Below are 20,061 nucleotides of genomic sequence, written 5' to 3' on the forward strand. Positions count from 1 at the left end.
AGTAATTTTAATAATAATAATTATGAGAGTAATGAAAAAAATAAAACTCGAATTGCTTGCAAATTAAATTGGTCATCAGGTCTGTACCAAAGACCTCATACTATTCAAATACAAACGTGATAATGTCTACACACCGAAGAATTTGCGTAAATTATTTCTCCCGAGATATAACAAACACAAGGATTGAGACGACATTGTGGTTCCGCCTCTGAAATCTGATTGGAAGTTTGTTTTAAATTAGCCAATGATGTCGCGCACACAATCACACCTTGACGCAGCCTCACAGACAAAATAAAAGTGTGCACATTTTTAATATGCGATTCCAGGTTTTTGACCGCATTTTCATTTGGAGATATGGATATAGCAAATACTCATAGGAAATAAAGGATACATTGATTTCGATTTACTTTTTTTTACTTGTTATTCATATTTGTTGGTCCTCTTCTGTGGTGATGTTATGAAGTCATTCTCCTGGACATTCTCAAAGCATGCATGAAATACCCAAACTTTTAAATTCACCTTTAATAAAACGTGTAAATAAGAGGGGAAACAACATCTTGGCTCATTATTAAATATTTTCCTAATCTGTTCATCACCTCGCTGTCAATTTGAAAAATGTTGCTGTTTCCTTCACCTTTCATGCACATTCAAAACACCTTATATAACTGACTCTCTTTTCCAAAGCCAAGACACTTCACTCCATCTGTTTGTAGTCAAGACAATTTGTTAAATTTCCAGTGTCTGGGAATGTTTATGCTCACCCCATTTCCAAAACAACCCCATCAATAGATTACAGACAGTCAAAAAGTCCCGAAGAAAAATTTGTGCCAGTCTTCAACATATTTTAGATTTATATGTAGCAGATGTTATTACCCCCAAAAAGTTTAGTTTAATCTTGCTGGCATAGAAGCAATAAAACAAGATATCTTAGCGTCTCGTCTCTAAGCATGAAAATAAGGCATTTATTGTGTTGCCTTTTACATCATTGTTGGACAAAATAGACAATATACTTACAAAATAACAAAAAAATCCTATCTGACCTTTTAACAATTCTAAAAGTCTTTATGTAGCCTATATCATTAAACCATATACATGACTTTATCTCAGTTTATCAGAACCATGAGTCAGGAATTTTCAAGGGTTCGTTGTCCTTTCGAGTAAAATTCCTGAAAGGCTGTTCAACAATCTGTCGTTCTTGTCACTCTGATGTTGTAGTGCACTTTATACTTAATGTATCATTTCTACATTAAAGGGATACTTTACTAGCAAATCAAAATTTCCCCATGTTTTACTCACCCTCAAGGCATCCTAACCGAACATGGTTTTCTTCTTGAAGAATAATGCAGTCTGAGTTATAATACCACGTATCATTTCACTTCCAAGATGTAGAAATTGAACAAGAGGCTTGTTTTTCTGGCAAATAACGGTGATGAAAGCTCCCGCCAGAGTAGATGCTGTCCTATTGGAACAAAACAAAAAATGCAGCGTTCGTCACCTTAACTTACCTGCGTCATCTGCTGGAAAAACAAGCCTCTTGTTCACGCGCATTCGAGAGATGAAGGAAGCTAGACATCAACTTTAATATTGATCTCAATATGGATATTTCTAAAAAAAATCAATTAGAAGAAGCCTTTGTTCTTTGATTGATGGATGCACTTTTTGGAGCTTCTAAAGCACTTTGGAGCTCAATTCTCCTTCACAGCTCCTTCCTGGTGGAACGTTCTACCCAATGCGGTCTACCACATCTCTCACTACCTTCAAAAAACTACTTAAAACACATCTCTTTGGCGAATACTTGACAGACAAATGGAAAAAAAACACACTGACCCTCTTCTCTCAACAGGTAGTGGTCTAGCTTTTGTTGAAACTAGTAACTTTGTATTAGCACCTATTGTACTATTGCTCTTTGTATGACATATCGCTTATTGCTCCCCGAACTCTTTGTAAGTCGCTTTGGATAAAAGCGTCTGCTAAATTACTAAATGTAAATGTTCAAAAAGTTAACAACCATATTCGGTTAGGATGCCTTGAGGTTGAGTACAACATGGGGAAATTTTGATTTGCTATTAAAGTATCCCTTTAAGTCAATATAATTATTTCTGTAATCCACATAAACGTCAATAAAAATAGGTTTGGCAGATACAACCAGACACATCCATATAAAGAAAACTAACCATTCACACACTCAACAGTCTGTTCTTCTCATGCATTCTCCAGAGTATTTTTTGATGTTAAGGTTTTCTTTATCTCCTCCTCACCATCCTCTTCTGGTAATGGGTCGTACTGACGTCTGTATAAAAGGCGGGTCACTAACGTGATGATGAACATCTCCACGATCAACAGTTGTTGACTCATTACTGTCAAAACAAAGTGAAGGTAATGTTAAAGAGCCAGAAAAGTTTGGAAGATTAAACTGTATTATAAAATGTTCCAAAACAAGATCCATTAATTGGACTTTCACCACCCAATTCCATGGTTTAGCAATATAAAGGTGCTCACAGTATCCACGGGCCTGGGAAGTATAGGGTGGCGCGCAGGCAATAGTGCCGTTCATTGCCAATATGTTGATGATGGCCGTCTGCAACTGACTGAGAATCAGCACCATCTGTGGGGAAAATATAATCATTGAATCATAAATGATATTAATTAAAAATATGTTGAAGACAAGTGTTATGAATTAAAACATAAAACAAGTGAAATCACAAACCTGATACATGGCATATTTAGGGACGATTTTAAGGATACGTAATGACTCTTTCAAGTGTATAAAAAGGATAGCAACAGGCCACAGTGCTATAATAGTGAGAACTCCGATAAATGAGTTTATCCATATGGCTCCACCGTTCATAGCCACCTGCAGACAAGAGAAAAGGTATAATTCACAATTCTAATTTTCTAAAAGAAAAAAAGAGGCTAACCTTAACAAAATAAAGCCATACTTACTTCAGCTGTATTGAAGTTACCATTTGTCCATAGCACAATGGAAAAGATGGTCAAGACCAGTTTTGACAGAGCAAACTGGAAGGACCCCAATTTCAACATGAACAGATTTCGCCTAAAAAGCAACACACAGATACCAAAATTAAATGTGATAGGGCATGTACAGAATAAATGGATGTTCAAATTCTTTTCACATAATCACATCCACAGACCCCAAAGAAAGATCTAATTAGACTCTTTAAAACAGCTGAGTTTGATAATGAAAGTCTTGCATAACACTGATTATAAGCCAACGGTTCTTGGAGGCGTCCAAAAAGGCTCCATTTATCCAGATTCCCAAAGGGTGCAATGGCCCTGAGGGGCCTGTTTTCAGGTTATGTTGTAGCATAATCTAAATTCAATGTTTGCAGAAGAGTTGAATGGCCAGAGGTGCATTTGGACTGACCAGTTACAGATATGGAGAACTGATGTACAACTTAAGTATAATATGTCAAATACAGTTGCAAATATCTTACCACTTATTACTAGGCATATATATTTTGATGCATTATGAGACAGGTATGATTTATTTGGCTCATTACTTTTTTAATATTAAAAGTCGGGATCAGAATCACACTTGGTGGTGAAGTCTTCGACAACATTCACCACACTCTAGCTTTGTGCGGACATGTTTGCACAGGCACGAATCAGTCATATTTTCTACAGTAAATTAAGAAATGACGTTCTTTTAAAATGGGTCTGGCAGCATGTGCCAGTTTAAATAAGGTCTCTTACGGTGTGATGGAAGCGTTTGGCAGGCACGGGCAGCAACAGCAGCAGGGTCCTGTGCTGATCTTTAATGTTTTTTTCTCAAAGCGCTTCAGAAACGCGTCATCCCCTCCGACCTCTTCAATCATGAGAATCAGAAACTTGAAGATCACAATTGCGAAATATCTGCCAAATAAAATGAGAAGTGTCATTGATCTGTTACTCTTTCTTGTTCTAACAGTAAAGATGTGTTTTTTGTCTTGGCGCAATTCTTAGCTGCAGTGGACGCTTATTTCTTCTGTGTCTGTGTGGGAGTGGAGGCAGATTTCTCATGTTTTTGGAAAACAATCAGAGCATTAAAGAGGAACTCTGAAAGCCTTCATGCTTCCAAAAGCATGTTTACTTTGACCACAACAGTGCAATGAAGTGTAAGACTTTCTAAGTCTACCGTGAGCAAACTGACAAACCAACCTGGTATCACAGAAAATGCATGTTGTTTGAATTCGATTTAAAATTTTATTAAATTATGTAAATCATACAAAAAAAATGTGCTGAAATGAAGCGCTTGCCCTAAGCTTATGAATTTACTAAAGTGCACAAAGAAGATTTGTACAATAGTATATGAATAAGCTGCCTCATAAGAGTTTGCCATTAGATCTGTATTGAAACAAAACTCAGCGCTGAGGACTACTCAATAGCTTCAAGGAATGAACGTTTGTTCACCCAAAAATGTTGTGGTTTACCCACTCTCATGTCATTGCAAACCTATATGATGTTTTCTTCTGCAGTACAGAAGAAAAAAAATCATATACAGGTGAAGGACATGAGGGTAAATAAATGATAAGATAATTTTCCCTTTGAGTTCAATGATACATGAAGTCACCATTTGTAAAAATGTATTGGCATATGCAAATATTATGATTAATGAGGACTATATAAAAGCCCTAATTCATTTTGATTACAATTATTAATAATTGACAGCTTTGTTCCATTAACAATAAACTCACGTGGCTGACGTCATGTCGCAGAACATTGTGGCCTTTGGAATCCACATGCCCAAACAAGACATAGTGCCAATGACCTAAGAAAAGAAAAACGTAATGTTGTCAAAGTTCGATCTTGAGCATACTCACCTACGCAATGATGCTAGAAATGACTCACTAAACCACTTCCTCAGTTTCTGCCAAAACGGGTGCAATACAGATAAAGCTCAGATTTCTCATGTCAGCTCTAATCAGATCTTATTTTTTAAATACAGGAATCCAGGAGGGTAAAAGTCACATGCAATATGATGATAAACAGACAAATAAGACAAATGAATGATCGATGCATTCAGACATACAGGAATATAAAATGTATACAAACAATGTACAGTTATGTTCAACATAAAAGCAGTCAAACAACACTAACTATTTCAGTCACTGTTTTCGGTAGAAATAATATTTCTATATGGCAAATATTTTACTAGTAGGTGAAGTAGAGTAATAGAAAACCCAATAATCATGTCATGCATGCTGCTAATTCTGCGTAATTGAATCATTAATTGAAAAGGGCGTGTTCAAAATAATAACAGTGTGGAGTTCAATTAGAGAGGTAAATCATTCTGTGAAAAAACTGGTGTCAAACAAGTGGCCTTATTTAATGACCAAGGCAGCAAATGTTGTACTGTGCATTTCTTTCTGTAAACAATCCAGACATGGTTCAGAAGAACAGCGTATTTGAAAGGAGAGGGAAATATCTAAAAGAAGTGGAAGAAAATGGAAAACTACCATTCGAATGGATCGGAAATTTGCCAAAATGGCAAAGACTCAAAGAAAGTCTGATGTTACCTGTGAGTACTGTAACAATTACGGTTTTTTTTTTTATTTTTTTATTTTTATGTACTGTATGTTATGTGTATGTATATGTATTGCCTTTTTAACTGGAGTGGCACTAAGACAAATTCCAATCAACTGTTGTTGATATGGCAATAAAATTACTTACTTACTTACTTAATTAGAAGACGCCTATGTGAAGCCAAGCTATCTGCAAGGAGCTCCGCAAAGTCAGTGAAAAAACAACACGTGCTGAAGAGGTTACAATTTGCCAAATAACACATTGACTGGCCTAAAGAAAATGGCGCAATATTTTGTGGACTGATGAAAGCAAGATTGTTCTTCTTGGGTCTAGGGGTCATCAGACGACCACCTGAATTCAAGCCACAGTACACTGATATGGGGATGTTTTTAAATACTATGGTGTTGGGCCTATGTTATAAGCCTCGGATTCCGGGATTCATGGATCAAAGAGGTCATGTTGCCTTATGACGAAGAGGAAATGCCCTTGAAATGGGTGTTTCAACAAGACAACGACCCCAAAGTAAGTAAGCAAGCAAGATTAACGTTATGAAGTGGCCAGCCCAATCTCCAGACCATAATCCAATCGAAAACTTGTGGGGTGACATCAGAAACGCTGTTTCTGAGGCAAAACCAAGAAATCGTCCCGGCCTGGAAAACCTCTTCACATGTGCCAGAAGTTGCACCTCCATGCAACACATATGTGTAGCAGTTCTCAGAAACCATGGCTATACAACTAAATATTAGCTCAGTGCTTCACAAGAACGCAAAATCTTCAAGAATTTGATAAAATAAATGTTCTTTGTAAGACACTACTATTAGAACGTGCAATGTTACCAATGCATTTGTGTATTGAAATAAAAGTTATTATAAGGATTTTGAGCGCACTTTTTTTAAACACACTGCCATTATTTTAAACACAACTGAATATTTACAAATCGACAAAATAGAACAGATAAAAATGCAACAATGCTCACCGGTGCCGCTCCGGTTACCCAGATGATTTCAGTTTTTTTATTTGGAGGCACTTTCTTATAGATATAGATGCATTCTTCAATGAAGATCAGCATGGACACTGTGGCCATGAAGGTCAGGACCGAGAAGAGCACTATGCCAAAGACGTCCAACTCTGAAGAACAAAAACACTTGACATCATTAACACTCCTCAGTTGAGCAAGTCATTATTTAACATTAGAAACCTACTCAAGCTGGGGTCTAAAATGTAAATGTTCTTTACGGCAAAGTGAATTTTAGGAGGAATACGTTTGACATAAAGAACGACAGATTCAGGATGCAGATGCTTGGAAATGATTCAGATTACTTCCATTTCTGTAGTGTGCCAAACTCAAGTCAAGGTGCACTGACCGCTGTAACAATATAATCATCTCTTATCTGCATGACTTAGTAAGCAAATCAAATCAATGCACTTAACTGAGGCTGATAACTTGTACAAGCTTTCTTTTCGAGACAGCTAGTATACAAATGTATAACAGTTGTATATCATATAATATATTTAATATATACAGTATATATACACAGTATGTATATATATATATATATATATATATATATATATATATATATATATATATATATATATATATATATATAGCCCTTTTATCTAGACTCAAATCTTTATTATATCCGGTGCGAAAGACCACAAGGTCACAGAATTGTGACACATTTGACTGTAGTAGCTAGATCATTGTGTAGACTATACAGGGATAAACATTACATTTTACTCTCACAAAAGATGCGCATATAAAACATAGTTCCTATTAAACTACTATATTTCTAAATAACTTTTCCGACTAATAAAATGTCTTTCCTTGATCACTGTCTTTATTATAACTGTAGTTAACTACAGTAACAAAGTATTTTAGGGTTAATGAGTTATCAATGTTGTACCATAAATTAAAGATATAACTGTATAGACCTGTTTTAAATATAATCTTAATACCAAAACGAAACTCATGTTTAGATTTAGGAAAATAGACATAAGTAGCAGCGTTTGAGTAAAATGATACAAAAAGTAACTTACGCATAATAACATCGATCGCCAAAGGAGCAGGTTCTCTGCATTTCGGATCAAACAGAGTGCGATTGGTCCCGTCCATCTTCATAACGCCTGTTCAATTACTACAAGACCCGAAGCAAACTATAATCCCGGGAGCTCACTGCTCTCCCCGGCAGTCATGAAGAGAAACTAAACTTGTCTTTGGTAAACTCTGTGAGACAATAAGGTTGTCTGTGTAGTGGAATGCCTCGGAGTCAGCACTTGTCTAAGTGCCGCCCATTCATTGGGGTCCACTGACGGATCGTGACCGCACTGCGCTTGCGCAATAGAGTCGCGCTCACAGAAGGCACACAGCGTAAAACGTAAGTAAATAACGAGCAGTGGGTACGCACGTTTATTGTTACGTTTTATTGTTATACATATCGCTATATTCTACAATAAACAGGCAGAACCTTATTAATGAATTATATGAAATTATAGGTAAATAACGAGAAAAGACAACAATAAAAAACTAAACGCATTTTACACTGTATTATTGATGCTACAAATGTATATGTAGATTTATGCAGATTTGTGGTGGTTTCCATTATCTTGCATACAAATGATGACGTAAATTGTGGAAGACTGTAAAATACTTTAAAAGTCCTTTAATCTAATGTCACCAAAGGCTGTAATTAAAGTCAATAATACTATTTTGCTCATTTGTTTTGTTAGTTCACTTCTGATAAATATTATTATTTAATTATTAGGCACCAACATTCTTAGAAAGCCAATATTTGTATCCAAAGGAAATAATTCATGTATATTTTGCTACTGATGAGGCTTCCAAAGTGCAATGTCTTACGTCTCTGATCAGTCTCATCCTTCCCAGTTAGATACCACTAGAAAGTATCAGTCATATGGTTATAAATGATCTGGGATACATTCAGTTATAAGCTTTGAAATCGTCTGTATATGCAATTTTAAAGTCAAATGGTTTCCAGCATTTTCATTTCTCTGTACGTCTTAGAAAGGATATTCCTTAAGAAACCTTAAAATGGACACCGTGTCACTGGAAGGGTTACAAGCTTAAAATGTTCAAAGTTCACAAAAGACTGACAATAACCATATACACCTTTACAAAGAAATATTGATTAACCAAAAAGAGGAGTGTGAGAGAGGACTATTTAACATGTGACATCCAAGAGTTGAACGTCCTCGGTGCTAATGTGCCGGGCAGAGTTCAGGGTAAAAACCAGCCCTTGAAACAAGTACATACACATCCACTATAAATGCAGACACAGTTTGCTATAAAAGAACATTTATTGTTACATCTTACATATAAGCATTTAGCTCAATCACAAAATATCAATGTTTAAATTATAAAATATGCCATTCTGTTAACTTTATCTGTAACATTTTTTAAAAGATGTTATTAAACAAAATCTATAACCTCCAGGTGCACATCAAGTTAATTGTACTTGACATGCAGTAAAGCTCATGGTTTTGTTCGTGTGTAACAGAAATATGAAAATAATAAAAAGGACTGCAATAGTTCTTTTATATTATGGCTTCATGTTTACTCCTATAGTATAAAAGGTGATGAAAGAGGTAATGAATTGCAGTAAATAAACCAAAAATGGGTTCAGGGCCATGCATCAACAAAATATCTGTATATATATATACATGGTAAAATGTAAAGGTTGTATAATTAGTTTAAGAACACTTTCCAAAAGAACAATAAACTAAACATATCTTTAAACCTTTCGGTACCACTAGGTGCATTCATAAAAAACAGCTATACAATTTCACATTGAAATATCTTGACCTTGCTGCAATCTTTAGCAGCAGCACGACTGTCCTGACAGGGATGAACCTACGAGGAATCAAGAATCAACATTTTCCCAGAACATAAACAGTCACAAATATTTTTAAGAACAAAAGCACCTTAAAAATCATAGGTCAGATTTTAGATGCTAAGAGATGCCATTATGTTTACTTGTTTTCCTCTTTCCACATCCTCATAAAGCTCTCTAGAACCTCAATTCTGCTTTTCTCAAATTGTCAAGGCAGTTCTTTAGAAACTTCACAACACAAAGCACATAAGGCAGCAATCACTGCGGTTCACTTGGTAACACATAAACATCAGGTTTCCAAACATCTGTTTCCAATTAAAATCACACTACAAGTCACGGCAGACGGGCACAATTTTTAAACACCGCGTTCCACGCTGGACTGAATTTCACCAAAGATAATTTACAACAAACAAACACAAAAAGAGGACCATATCACTAACAGTTTGCCAAAAAACGTGTTTAAAAAATTATATTTTGAATCTAAGGAATCCAAGAAAAGCTATTAACATTTACGTATAGAAAAAAGAACAGTACAAAACACAATACTTTGAAAATTGAGATTGATGTACCGTCTGGTGATACCTATGACTCAAGGACACTGAATTTATAAGTGCCGCCTGCTGGACACTTCTGTAACTGCAGGAGGAACTTAGAAAAGATTAGTGGGCTTCACACCAAAATTTCATTTGGTTTTCAATGTGACACTGGCTACACTGCAGAAGCAGAGAGGTATTACTAACATTTTGTAAACACTTCTGTGAAGCTCAGAGCTCTGGTATTAAGCCCTTATATTTGGCATATGTAAACTGACCAACATTTCACACCAGAATCACTTGAGACAGGACAAAATAGGCCACCACTCAAAATGGAGCAGCTTGAGAAAACACAACAAGGATAGTTTCAGTCTTTTGTAGACATCCTCCGTCTGGTCACACTCTGTTGCACTTTGTGAACAGGTGCATTTATAATATAAAAAAAGAAGATTGAAATGGAGTGTACAAAAGGGAAACATGCCAAAAATGAGCCATCAAAAGTGCAAATGAGCCATCTTGATGCCATCAGACCTTTTACTCCATATAGATCCATAAGAATTCATCATGTCCGTATTTGTACTGGCCCCAACATAAAGAGAGGTTGTTTCAGCAATTGTTCAGTGTATTTCTAGAAATCAGCTTCACACGCACCGTTGAGGAATCTGCATGTCGTGTAGGTCTGTGCTGTTTGTGTTGCAACAGTATGCTGTGCAAAAAACATATGCAAAGAGATGAACGTGCAAATCTCTTAGTTGCAAGAGGGATGCTGCTAGAGATGGTCGGGGACTTAGAGCAACTGTACAGACTTGATGTAAAAGACCGTCTTTAAGCAATGGGCAAACGAAAGGGTTTCCGAGCAAAAAAGGTTTAAGGCAACAGCTTTGATGGCTGTGATTCTCATCAACACTCCCCAGTATTGGGAGTCAAAGGCACGGGACCCTTCTCCAGCTTCAATCCTAAAAAGGAAAATGACAAAATCGTGGTTACGCATACACCAAAGTCAAACTTCACCAATCAGTGCTTATGGAAAGCGATCTTACCTGGCTATGACTCGCTGTCGATGGAGATAGTAACGGCCTCACTTTCATCTGAAAAGCAGGACGAAGGTTAATTTTCAGATGTTTTTAAGTTCCCTCTGCTGTAATGAAGCACAATGAAGTTTGGTGAAGTTTATACGAAACATACCAGACTTTAAAACTTCGGTCTCTTTGTGATGATCTTCACTGTGGTAATCATTGGCGAGTAGACTGTTTTGCAATTCACTTGGAGGGTCGGGTTGCTCTTCGCATCCATCAACAACACTAAGGGCAAGAACAGAAAGAGTCATTAGTTATAGAACTACTCCTAAATCTACTTGTATGGAAGTTGGTTATGCAAACAGACCCCTGGAGGTGACAAGTGGAAACGCTCACCCTTTATCCAGCCCCACAGGCTGAAGACATTCAGTGTGCTGCTCTGGATCAGTCACCAACCGTGTGGGAAAGGAGAATCCGTCTCCCTGACTATAACAGACACAAACAGATTAAAAAAGAATTTTCAATACATGTATAAAATGTGAGTGACGTTTGCTCATTCAAATCCGAGTGCCGAGTCCCAAGATGGTTGCATAAGAGCCTATTCCCTAAATCAATATGATACGCTCATCCTCCCAGATATGGCTTTTAATGTATAATCGATACTATTGTTATCTAAACAAGAGTGATTTGGGCTAATATCACTGGTTCATATAACACAAAACATATTTGAACAAGATGTGGCGATGTTATTTCAATACTTGATTTAGATTAGGGATAAACAGCTTGTCAAAGAGAACAGTCAGATTTTGTTGGCAGAGTTTGGTGGAGAGATGTGAACTGAAATGTTTGTCGGTCAGAATTGCTTGCTAAAATAGATGTTTATCTTATAATGTTGAATTACACTTTTGAATGAAGTGTTTGGTGTAGGGGTACAGAGTACAGTATATTCTTTCAGCAGTCAACTATGGGCCTAATATAGGCTATTCAAGAAGGGAGGGGGGGTCAATTTCTTTAATTAAACTTGTTTTGTTCAATTTTATTTTATATATACACAACATATATATATATTTATTGAAAAGCAAGACAAAATATAAAAAGCACAATTTGATCTTTCAGTTTATGCAATAGTGAATTGTTTTTATTAATAAACAGAACAAATGTGCAAAGCCATGTTCAGTGTTCTGTATTCGGCCAAGTGTTTCATTTTTATTTGGCTTCGGCCAAGAATTTTCATTTCGCTGCATTCCCACTTGAGATCAAGGGTTTGTTCAAACACGTATGAGCATCAGTTTAGTTGATATGTAATATTTGCACCACTACTATAAAAACTTTCGACAACCAACTCACCTGGTGAAGACAGGAAGTAGCCAATATTTTTTCTGGTCTCCAAACACCTGAGCAATGTTCTTGCTGAAGCCCAGGGAAAATCCATTTTTATCAGGGCCGTTTCTGAAGACAGGAGCTCTAAATGCTTCTGAATATAAAAGAACAAACCAGAAGAGGGTTAAAATACATAAACATAATTATGAAAACATGAAATAATTGATCATTGATGACTAGAGTTATCTGTCTTTTAAGGTAGACGAAATCCTGTTTACCAGGGGCTGAGGGATAAACAAGCTGGAAATTTGAATAAATGACTTGGTCAACACAAGAACATGTGAATTCCCAGGTCACTTACACAAATCTAAACAAGGTCCGTTTTATGGCAAGCTCACACTATGTGATTTTTCTGTCGACGAAGGATTACCAATGTCTATGATCAGTGCTCGTTCCAGGTTCAGAAAATATTTAAGTATAAGCAGGTCAGCAACGAAATATAACAGACTTTTAAGCTATTTTAAACTATCCTTAAGCAAGTCTATATAACAGAATATGGAAACCCTTTAATGTTTCAGGCGCCATTCCAGTGGATGGCGTAAACACCGTATCACCATCAACTCGTTTGCCAATGCCATCCACCATCTAACTAGAAGATTGTGCGATGTGGGAGGTGTTTTCTCTGTTGGCCGCATCTGCTCCTTGACCAAGGTCTTGTTCTTATCGCACTTTGTCTGCGTTGTGTTGTGTAGTGTGCGTGCTGCTACAACAAGAGAATTAAGGATGACAAGAAACCTTTTTGTGTAGTGTAAGCGCCATAGCAATTCAAGTAGTCTCACAGTCCCGTAGTGTCAGCCCAGCTTTAATCACATCAATTCCACAAGTGTTGCTATGTTAACAATGAGCAAGCTCAGTACAAATCTTCTAAAAGCATGACCACTTCAGCTTCTAGCTTTACTAGAAACATGAATTCTACACGTGGACAAAAGTATGGTCTGGTGTGTTACCTATGGTGGACCTGTTTTTTCCCACAAGCCACAAGTGGTAAGTGAAGAGTGAAAGAATGCTGATGCAGAACATGGCCGCCACAAAAAAGAGAAACAAGACATGGAATTTGGCTTGAGACTCTGGCAGGTCAGTCTGAGAGAATGGGGAGAGAAAAAAAGGTTGTGAGACAAGGATCAACAATGGGCAAGACATGGCCGACCGTAACATGTCGGACCAGGGTCACAAAGAGTTAAGACAACAAAAACATTCTGACTGTAACCTTCCACTAACATCGACATGTTTATTGAACACAACACTGTGAGGGATTACCTTTGGACAATTCTCTGCCGATTTCCTCCGGCAAAGCTTTGTGCAAACAGAGACGACTGTTAGACAGGAGATGGAGACCAGACAGGAGAGATTTCAAAGTCTTAAAGGGCTGTTTCACACCACATGCAAGAGTAGCATGGCGCTGAAGTGTAATGGCAACACAATGCAGTTCACATTGACTGTGTTTTAATGTAACAGCGACTCTAAATACAGTGTTGTCAAGGTTACAACTACATTGAGCATACTATGCTAAATGATTCTGCAACATACCAAAAAAAGGTATTTTGAAGCATGCCGGTAATCAAAAAACACTGTGCCCCCCATTGACTTCCACTGTACTGTATAGGCAGGGGTGCACATAACTTTTTCAGTGAGTTACTCAGGTGAGTACCAGCAGATGGTGTCTGGTACTCACCCCATATGTAGCGTGGTCTTAATAAGTGCAGTCTTCCTCACTGTCCTCTTCAGTGTCGCCCCTACTGTCCTCTGCTTCAGCTTCCTGCATGGTAGATGATGAAGATGCTGCAGATGCACCTCTCTGTCCTTGATTGAGCCTCCTATTAGCTGTCTCCATCCACAGGTCAACAGCAGGCTTTGGGTCAAATGTCTCTGTGGTCTGCTTTGACAGGTGAATGTGCATTAGGGCTGAGAGACGAGCATGTGACAGACGAGATCTGTACTTGGTTTTTATTATGTTGAGATGTGAGAATCCCCTCTCACAATCTGCACTGCTTAAAGGCAGTGTAAGAGACAGCTTAACCACCGTGTTGATGTTGGAGTAAGCATCTGGGTTACTTGTATTTACTATTTGGACCAAGTCATACACAGAAGAGGCTCCCAGGCGTTTTCCTGCCTGCTTTAAGCGCATCCATTCTGTCACAGTGGTATCTTTGTCAAGTTGCAAGGTGGCCTCATATTTCTTGCTGCAAACTGTTGTGTTTCCAAAACTGTGGAGGTCTTGTATTTCCTGAGGCCATGTTGAAGGATCAAATACTAAGAAATGATCACATGACTTGAGGGAGTCATATCTGATTTCAAACTCTTCAATTAACCCCCTGAGTAAGTGTGTCTTGTCTCTGTCCGCATCCGCATTAGAAACAGTGTGTGCCCTGTGGCTTTCACCATCAAGCAGAAGTGTGAACTGTCCAATGGCCACCATGAGTTCATCCTTACATTCTCCAATGGTCAGCTTTTCCTTCTGAATCCTAATGGTTGTGGTCTTCAAAATGTTTCCAATGTCAAGCATGTCTGACAGAAAGCACCGAAAACGCTCTGTGCAGATATGCTGCAAGTCACTGTTATCACTCGTAGCCAGTTGCATTTTAATGGCTGGCAATAGTCTTGATATTTTTAACAGTGTTTCATGCCTCCATGCAGACCATCTGATATTATGAAACTTACCCAGTTTCACAAAGGAGATCCCATTTTCTTCACATAGCTTCTTCAGTGCAGCAGTTTTTTTTGCTCCACCTTTTTGTAAATAAAACTGCAGCAGCTTGACCACAGAGCGATTAAATGTCTCACAGTAGGGAACATTGCGATCAGCTGATTTTGCGCAATTCTCCAGTGTGTGCGCGGTGCACAGAATGTGTACAAGGGAGTCTCCAACCGCAGCAAGTTGCCGGAGCTTTGGCACAACGCCGTTGTATATACCGACGTTGACAGCAGCCCCGTCTGTGCACACAGCGACCAACTTTGTTGTCCAGTCATCCAAGCCTGTGTCCTGGAAAAGTTTCACAAGTCCGTCTGTTATGGCCTGCGCGGTTCGCTCAGCACCCAATTCAATCAGTCCAATAAAGTCCGAAGTAAACTCTCCGTTGCTGGTAACAAGACACAATGTAAACAATTTCCTGCTCAGTTTTTGTGATGTCCCCCGATCCATCAAAAAGCAGCCCCCAAAATTCAGCAGTCTGCAACTTGGCTCGTAACTCCCCGCTGATGGTGTGAGCGATGCTCTGCATGATCCGTGTGCCCCCTTCACGTGAATGATATGCACCTCCGACATTTACTCCTAGCCGCTTCAGTAAAGGAACATCCTCAGAATAGGAAGACATGGGACGTGCGTGTTTAGCTTTATGGAAGGCGAGGAGAAAAATATTAAACAGAGCTTGCCGCTGTTCTTCATTCAGCTTGTCTCGCCATCTGGCAAGTGGGCGACTGGACATTTCTTCTCGGCTAGCTTGTTTATAAGCAATGGCTTGCGCCACATTCGTGTGCTCCTTGCTCTTTTCATGTTTGTCAAATAAAGGATGGTTGAAATTCTTTGAGCCTTTATAAAACGCACCTGTTTTGTCTGCTAGATGTGGATTTGAGTGGCAAATCTTGCACCACATTTCAGTGCGCTCATCGTTAGCTTCAAGCCACTGCACATCTTGGAGCCATTTTTCCGAAAAAAGTATTTTCTTCGGCTCTGGCTCCAGTTGGCTTTTCTTTGTTGGTGGCGAAACGCCAAAGAAGCTGCTTAATGTCTGTTGCTGTCTGGACATATCTGACAGTAGTTGACAACCAACATGTCATGTGTAAGGTTAGATGAGAATATCGGTCAAGTACGCAAAGGCGCGTAGTAACACAAGTGGCATTACGCATTCCTGATTTTTGTGGCGCAAGCGTACCTGCGTACCAGTTATGTGCACCCCTGTGTGTAGGCACCAAACCACAGAGACATTTCTCCAAATATCTTCTTTTGTGTGACACTTAAGGCACTATTAAAATTTCAAACAAGTGTAGAAATGAGAGTGTGTGAAAATGGAAGGACGAGCGCAGAAGAAAGATCAAGTGGAAGCAGACGGGATGTTGGGAAATGATGGTTAAAATGACATTGAACAGACCAATATATGACCTGCGAGTCATATAGCGGAGGAAATGCAGACAGGAAACCACTGATCTATATTAGATCACATGTCCATCCAAATGTATCTTTATACCACACAAAAAATGGCAGCGAACTTGTTTATGTTGACGGAAACACTCAAACAAAACTATAGGGAGATCTACTCACAGTCCAGAACTTTATGAAGTATTGGAGTACAGATGCGGCTATGAATAAGCAGTAAATAAGGGAGTACGTCAGGAACAGAATGAAGAACTTGTAGTTGGAGAAACCCACACAGTTATTCACCCTGTGGATAGAAAAGGGGGAATAGAGAAGTGAGCACGGTGTTCAAAAACCAGTGTTGGGTGTGACTAGTTACTGAGTAATTAGCTACTGTCATTTAATTACTTTTCCCTTGTTCCACTATTGTATATAAGTCTAACTTTAAAATGTATACTTCAATGTATCCTTCTCACATTTGTAATACCTTGAATGAATTAAATAAGCCATTTCATGTCCATCCTTGAATCAATTCTAATCAAGGTTGATGTAGGATATAGGAGGTAATTAGTAATAATAAGTAATGAAATACTTTTTGGAGAGATTCATTTGTAGAGTAATCTAATTACACTATTAAATATGTAACTAGTAACTGGTAACTTACCCAGCACTTTCTACAACTAATCAAAACCTTAATATCAATAACACACATCTCACTTACCACGGACAATGATGATCCATCTTCAGTACACACCTGTTGAAAAATGTAAATCATGTAATAAAATCAAACCAATGTTAGGGAAAACAAACATTCGCAAAACCGATAAAAAAGATGTCACGTAACTTAGGGAAACTTACATGTCACATGCAGAACAATGATGACATCTGTCTGGTTTGATCAATTGGCAGCGGTCACAGTAACGGATTGCTAAAAGACCACAAAGAAGTGAACTTATGAATATGAAGCGATAAAAACTGTGATCTGCACTCCCACAAGATTAGATTTGTGGTAGCACAGGATGACATTTCATTTAAAGTTATAGACAGAAAATCAGAAGCAGGTGGAGTAAAACAGCTGCGGAGCATCATAGATTTTTTGTGAGGAATTATCAATATTTCAACTAGACGTTTATACGCACGACACTCCATAACTCGATAGTGGTAAATCCATCAGTGATAGTGTCGCTCTATCAAAAGCTTGCCACTAGCTGATAAAGATCTTTTAAAGACCTTATTTGTACACACATACTGAAGTTGATCAGGGCTGCTATACTCAATCTGTGCCAACGTCTGGTAATTTAGAAGATGAAGAACAGGTTAATGGGTTATTATCTCAGATGTTTGAAGGTGTTTCTGACCTCCAGCCCCTGTGCGGGTGTAAAGCGGCAGAGTGCTGGCCACTCTCCTCAGGATCTCCTGCTGGGTCTCTGGACGTTGTTCCTTTTCATACTGCTCCTTCTCAGTTTTGGGTAAACAGAACTGAAAAACAATACATAAACTTCATATGTGACAAACCAGTGTACAAAAAGCTTGTCTGTTTAAACCACAATAAAGGGTAAAGCTGTTTTGTACACAAATATTTATAATTCCATAGAAGCAAAAAATAAATAAATGTATAATGTCAGAACATCTGTGATGTCACGGTGTGCTGCATGAATAAACAATGCACAATTGTTGGTAATATACTTTCTGTACCTCTTTGGAAGGATTGGCCGGTCTTGTGAAGATGGTTTTCCAGTAGGACCACACAAACATGATGAACGACAGGTGAAAGACAACCAGGTAGAAGACTGCATGGAAGAGAGAGAGACTGATTAAAGGGATAGTTCACCCAAAACTAGTGTCATCATTACTAGACCTCAGAATGTGGTTATACAGGTTCCAAACCTGTATAAATGTATTAGTTCGGCTAAACACAGAGGAATATATTTTGAAGATTGTCGGTAAACAAACAGATCTAATCCCCCATTGACTCCCATAGTATTTCATCCCCCTACTACGGCAGTGAATGGGGGACGAGATCTGTTTACTGACATTCTTACAAATATCTTCCTCGGTGTTCATCAGAACAAATTACTTTATACAGATTTGGAACAACCTGAGGGCGAACTATCACTTTAAAGCCAAGAGAAGCCGCCCAAGTATAAATCGATCACTGTTTGATTACTAATGCGGTCTTTTGTGATAGGACATCCCGCAGTCGGCACAAACACAACCGGTATAAAGTTTAGCAGAATATTAAGGAGTTAAGGGTTTACTCACTTTTTTCCCCAGTGTTGGGAATAGTAACTGAGGAACAGAAAAGAAACATGATCAATGGCACCCGTGTGACATATGAACACCGTTCACACATGTACATAAACACCAGGAGTGACTATAAAGTCATCTAAAATGACTCAAATGTACATAGTCATAACGTTATATATCATTTATGTGTATAATGACAGTGGAAACACGTTAAGAAACCATTTGATTGGTTTTCTTGTTGAAGCTGGATGACGTAAACTGTAAACACTATATTTGCATACTGAACCGGAATCAGCTGTAAACCATACAAATAACGTAGTCAGCCCCCTTACACAGGCCACACAGTGCACTAAAATGACACCGAAACCATACACCTTTTTATTTCGAGTTTGTTTTCAGTCAAAATTATCATCAATAAGCGCTAATAAGCCAGCTCGTGAAAACAGATCATTCGCTGACGTTCCAGTTCAATGACTTCCGGCTGGCACGTGTCGCCCAGATATATCCATAACAATTCGGACTTACTTAGACAAAGCTCCACCACGTAAGCGTAGTAAGACCAACACACCACTAAGGCGATAAATATCACCGGTATCCACGCCAGACCCCTCTGGCAGCATCTCAGTACATGTGTAGGCGCCATCTTTCTTCCTTCCTTCCTTGACTACAAAAGACGGGAAGGGTGGGATTTGCAGCCCTGGAAGACGTGCCTATGAATATTAATGAAGTCGAACGTACTGATTTGCTAAAGTGCAGACGTTACTGAGTAGGCGCCACTATGTTGGCCAATTACGAGTGGATGCTCATGAATATTAATTAGGTCCCTGGACGGCGGCGGCGGCACAACTAACGTTACATAGTTTAACCTTTCACGGCGATCTGTTTTATGTTTTTAAATGTTGCTTACGTTACCATAACGATGTGTTTATGTGGTCGCCAATCCAAAATAATAGAGTTGTTACATGAACATAGATGATTTTGGTTACATGTGTAATAAAGTATTTTTATCGACTGCAAATCTTCTGTTTCCTCCAAACTCCATTTTGCGATTCATTGCTGTATCATGTCTATTTACCTTACCGTGTTTCGATCTGAGGTCAGTAGTATTGTCAAAGACGGTTTGTGTCGTTTCTTTAATTAAAATCTGATAATACTAGTTAACTTTAAATGTAGTAATTGATTAGTATGGGTCTATATAGGCTAATATATCTATCCATTTAATCTAAATACGTAAAATAATCCATCCAATGGCGTTTACAGAAGCCAATAAGGAACATAACACGTATGTCTACTAGACTATATTAATTTACATGAATTATCTAAATTTATGGACATTGGTGATACGTGTTCTTTTTGTAATATGCAGTAGGAAAACTTGGCCCATTTATTTTATTACGGTCCTGTAACCCTTAAATTCTGGTCTGACGTAAGCTCCTTTTTAT

The 20,061-nt window shown here is 38.2% G+C and overlaps 2 protein-coding genes across 4 annotated transcripts; both read right to left on the bottom strand.

Annotated features, from left to right (window-relative positions):
* Window positions 1-281: 281 nt before the first annotated feature.
* On the bottom strand, window positions 282-7,806 carry slc51a (solute carrier family 51 member A). 2 transcript variants are annotated; one of them, XR_013788278.1, is made up of 9 exons: window positions 7,564-7,806; window positions 6,500-6,651; window positions 4,695-4,768; window positions 3,715-3,873; window positions 2,944-3,055; window positions 2,708-2,854; window positions 2,500-2,605; window positions 2,042-2,357; window positions 294-1,308 (listed from the first exon to the last, which is right to left on the bottom strand). XR_013788278.1 is itself a non-coding variant. In XM_079487580.1 (8 exons), the coding sequence occupies exons 1-8, from the start codon at window positions 7,643-7,645 to the stop codon at window positions 2,203-2,205; spliced, it is 987 nt and encodes a 328-aa protein (XP_079343706.1). In that variant the 5' UTR covers window positions 7,646-7,806; the 3' UTR covers window positions 282-2,202. The 2 variants fall into 2 exon arrangements, 1 of the variants encoding a protein (XP_079343706.1); XM_079487580.1 differs by having other exon boundaries at window positions 282-2,357.
* A 1,019-nt stretch (window positions 7,807-8,825) lies between these two features.
* On the bottom strand, window positions 8,826-19,306 carry zdhhc20b (zDHHC palmitoyltransferase 20b). Of its 2 annotated transcripts, XM_079487831.1 has the most exons (14): window positions 19,145-19,306; window positions 18,635-18,661; window positions 18,068-18,162; window positions 17,731-17,851; window positions 17,231-17,300; window positions 17,094-17,126; window positions 16,559-16,679; window positions 13,561-13,596; window positions 13,251-13,383; window positions 12,271-12,397; window positions 11,320-11,409; window positions 11,093-11,208; window positions 10,948-10,995; window positions 8,826-10,863 (listed from the first exon to the last, which is right to left on the bottom strand). In XM_079487831.1, the coding sequence occupies exons 1-13, from the start codon at window positions 19,260-19,262 to the stop codon at window positions 10,952-10,954; spliced, it is 1,131 nt and encodes a 376-aa protein (XP_079343957.1). In that variant the 5' UTR covers window positions 19,263-19,306; the 3' UTR covers window positions 8,826-10,863; window positions 10,948-10,951. The 2 variants fall into 2 exon arrangements, with proteins under 2 accessions (XP_079343957.1, XP_079343958.1); XM_079487832.1 differs by lacking the exon at window positions 13,561-13,596 and having other exon boundaries at window positions 19,145-19,303.
* Between the last annotated feature and the right edge of the window lie 755 nt (window positions 19,307-20,061).

The sequence above is a fragment of the Barbatula barbatula genome (assembly GCF_947034865.1).
Source record: "Barbatula barbatula genome assembly, chromosome: 23".
NCBI classification, from domain to species: domain Eukaryota; kingdom Metazoa; phylum Chordata; class Actinopteri; order Cypriniformes; family Nemacheilidae; genus Barbatula; species Barbatula barbatula.

Coding starts and splice junctions, on each gene's coding strand:
- slc51a (XM_079487580.1), bottom strand. CDS start 7,645: ATGAAGATGGACGGGACCAATCGCACTCTGTTTGATCCGAAATGCAGA. Junction 3,056..3,714: donor CCAAACGCTTCCATCACACC/GTAAGAGACCTT, acceptor GTTGCTTTTTAG/GCGAAATCTGTTCATGTTGA. Junction 2,358..2,499: donor TTCCCAGGCCCGTGGATACT/GTGAGCACCTTT, acceptor TTGTTTTGACAG/TAATGAGTCAACAACTGTTG.
- zdhhc20b (XM_079487831.1), bottom strand. CDS start 19,262: ATGGCGCCTACACATGTACTGAGATGCTGCCAGAGGGGTCTGGCGTGG. Junction 17,852..18,067: donor CGGCCAATCCTTCCAAAGAG/GTACAGAAAGTA, acceptor ATTGTTTTTCAG/TTCTGTTTACCCAAAACTGA. Junction 10,996..11,092: donor GACCGAAGTTTTAAAGTCTG/GTATGTTTCGTA, acceptor CCTGCTTTTCAG/ATGAAAGTGAGGCCGTTACT.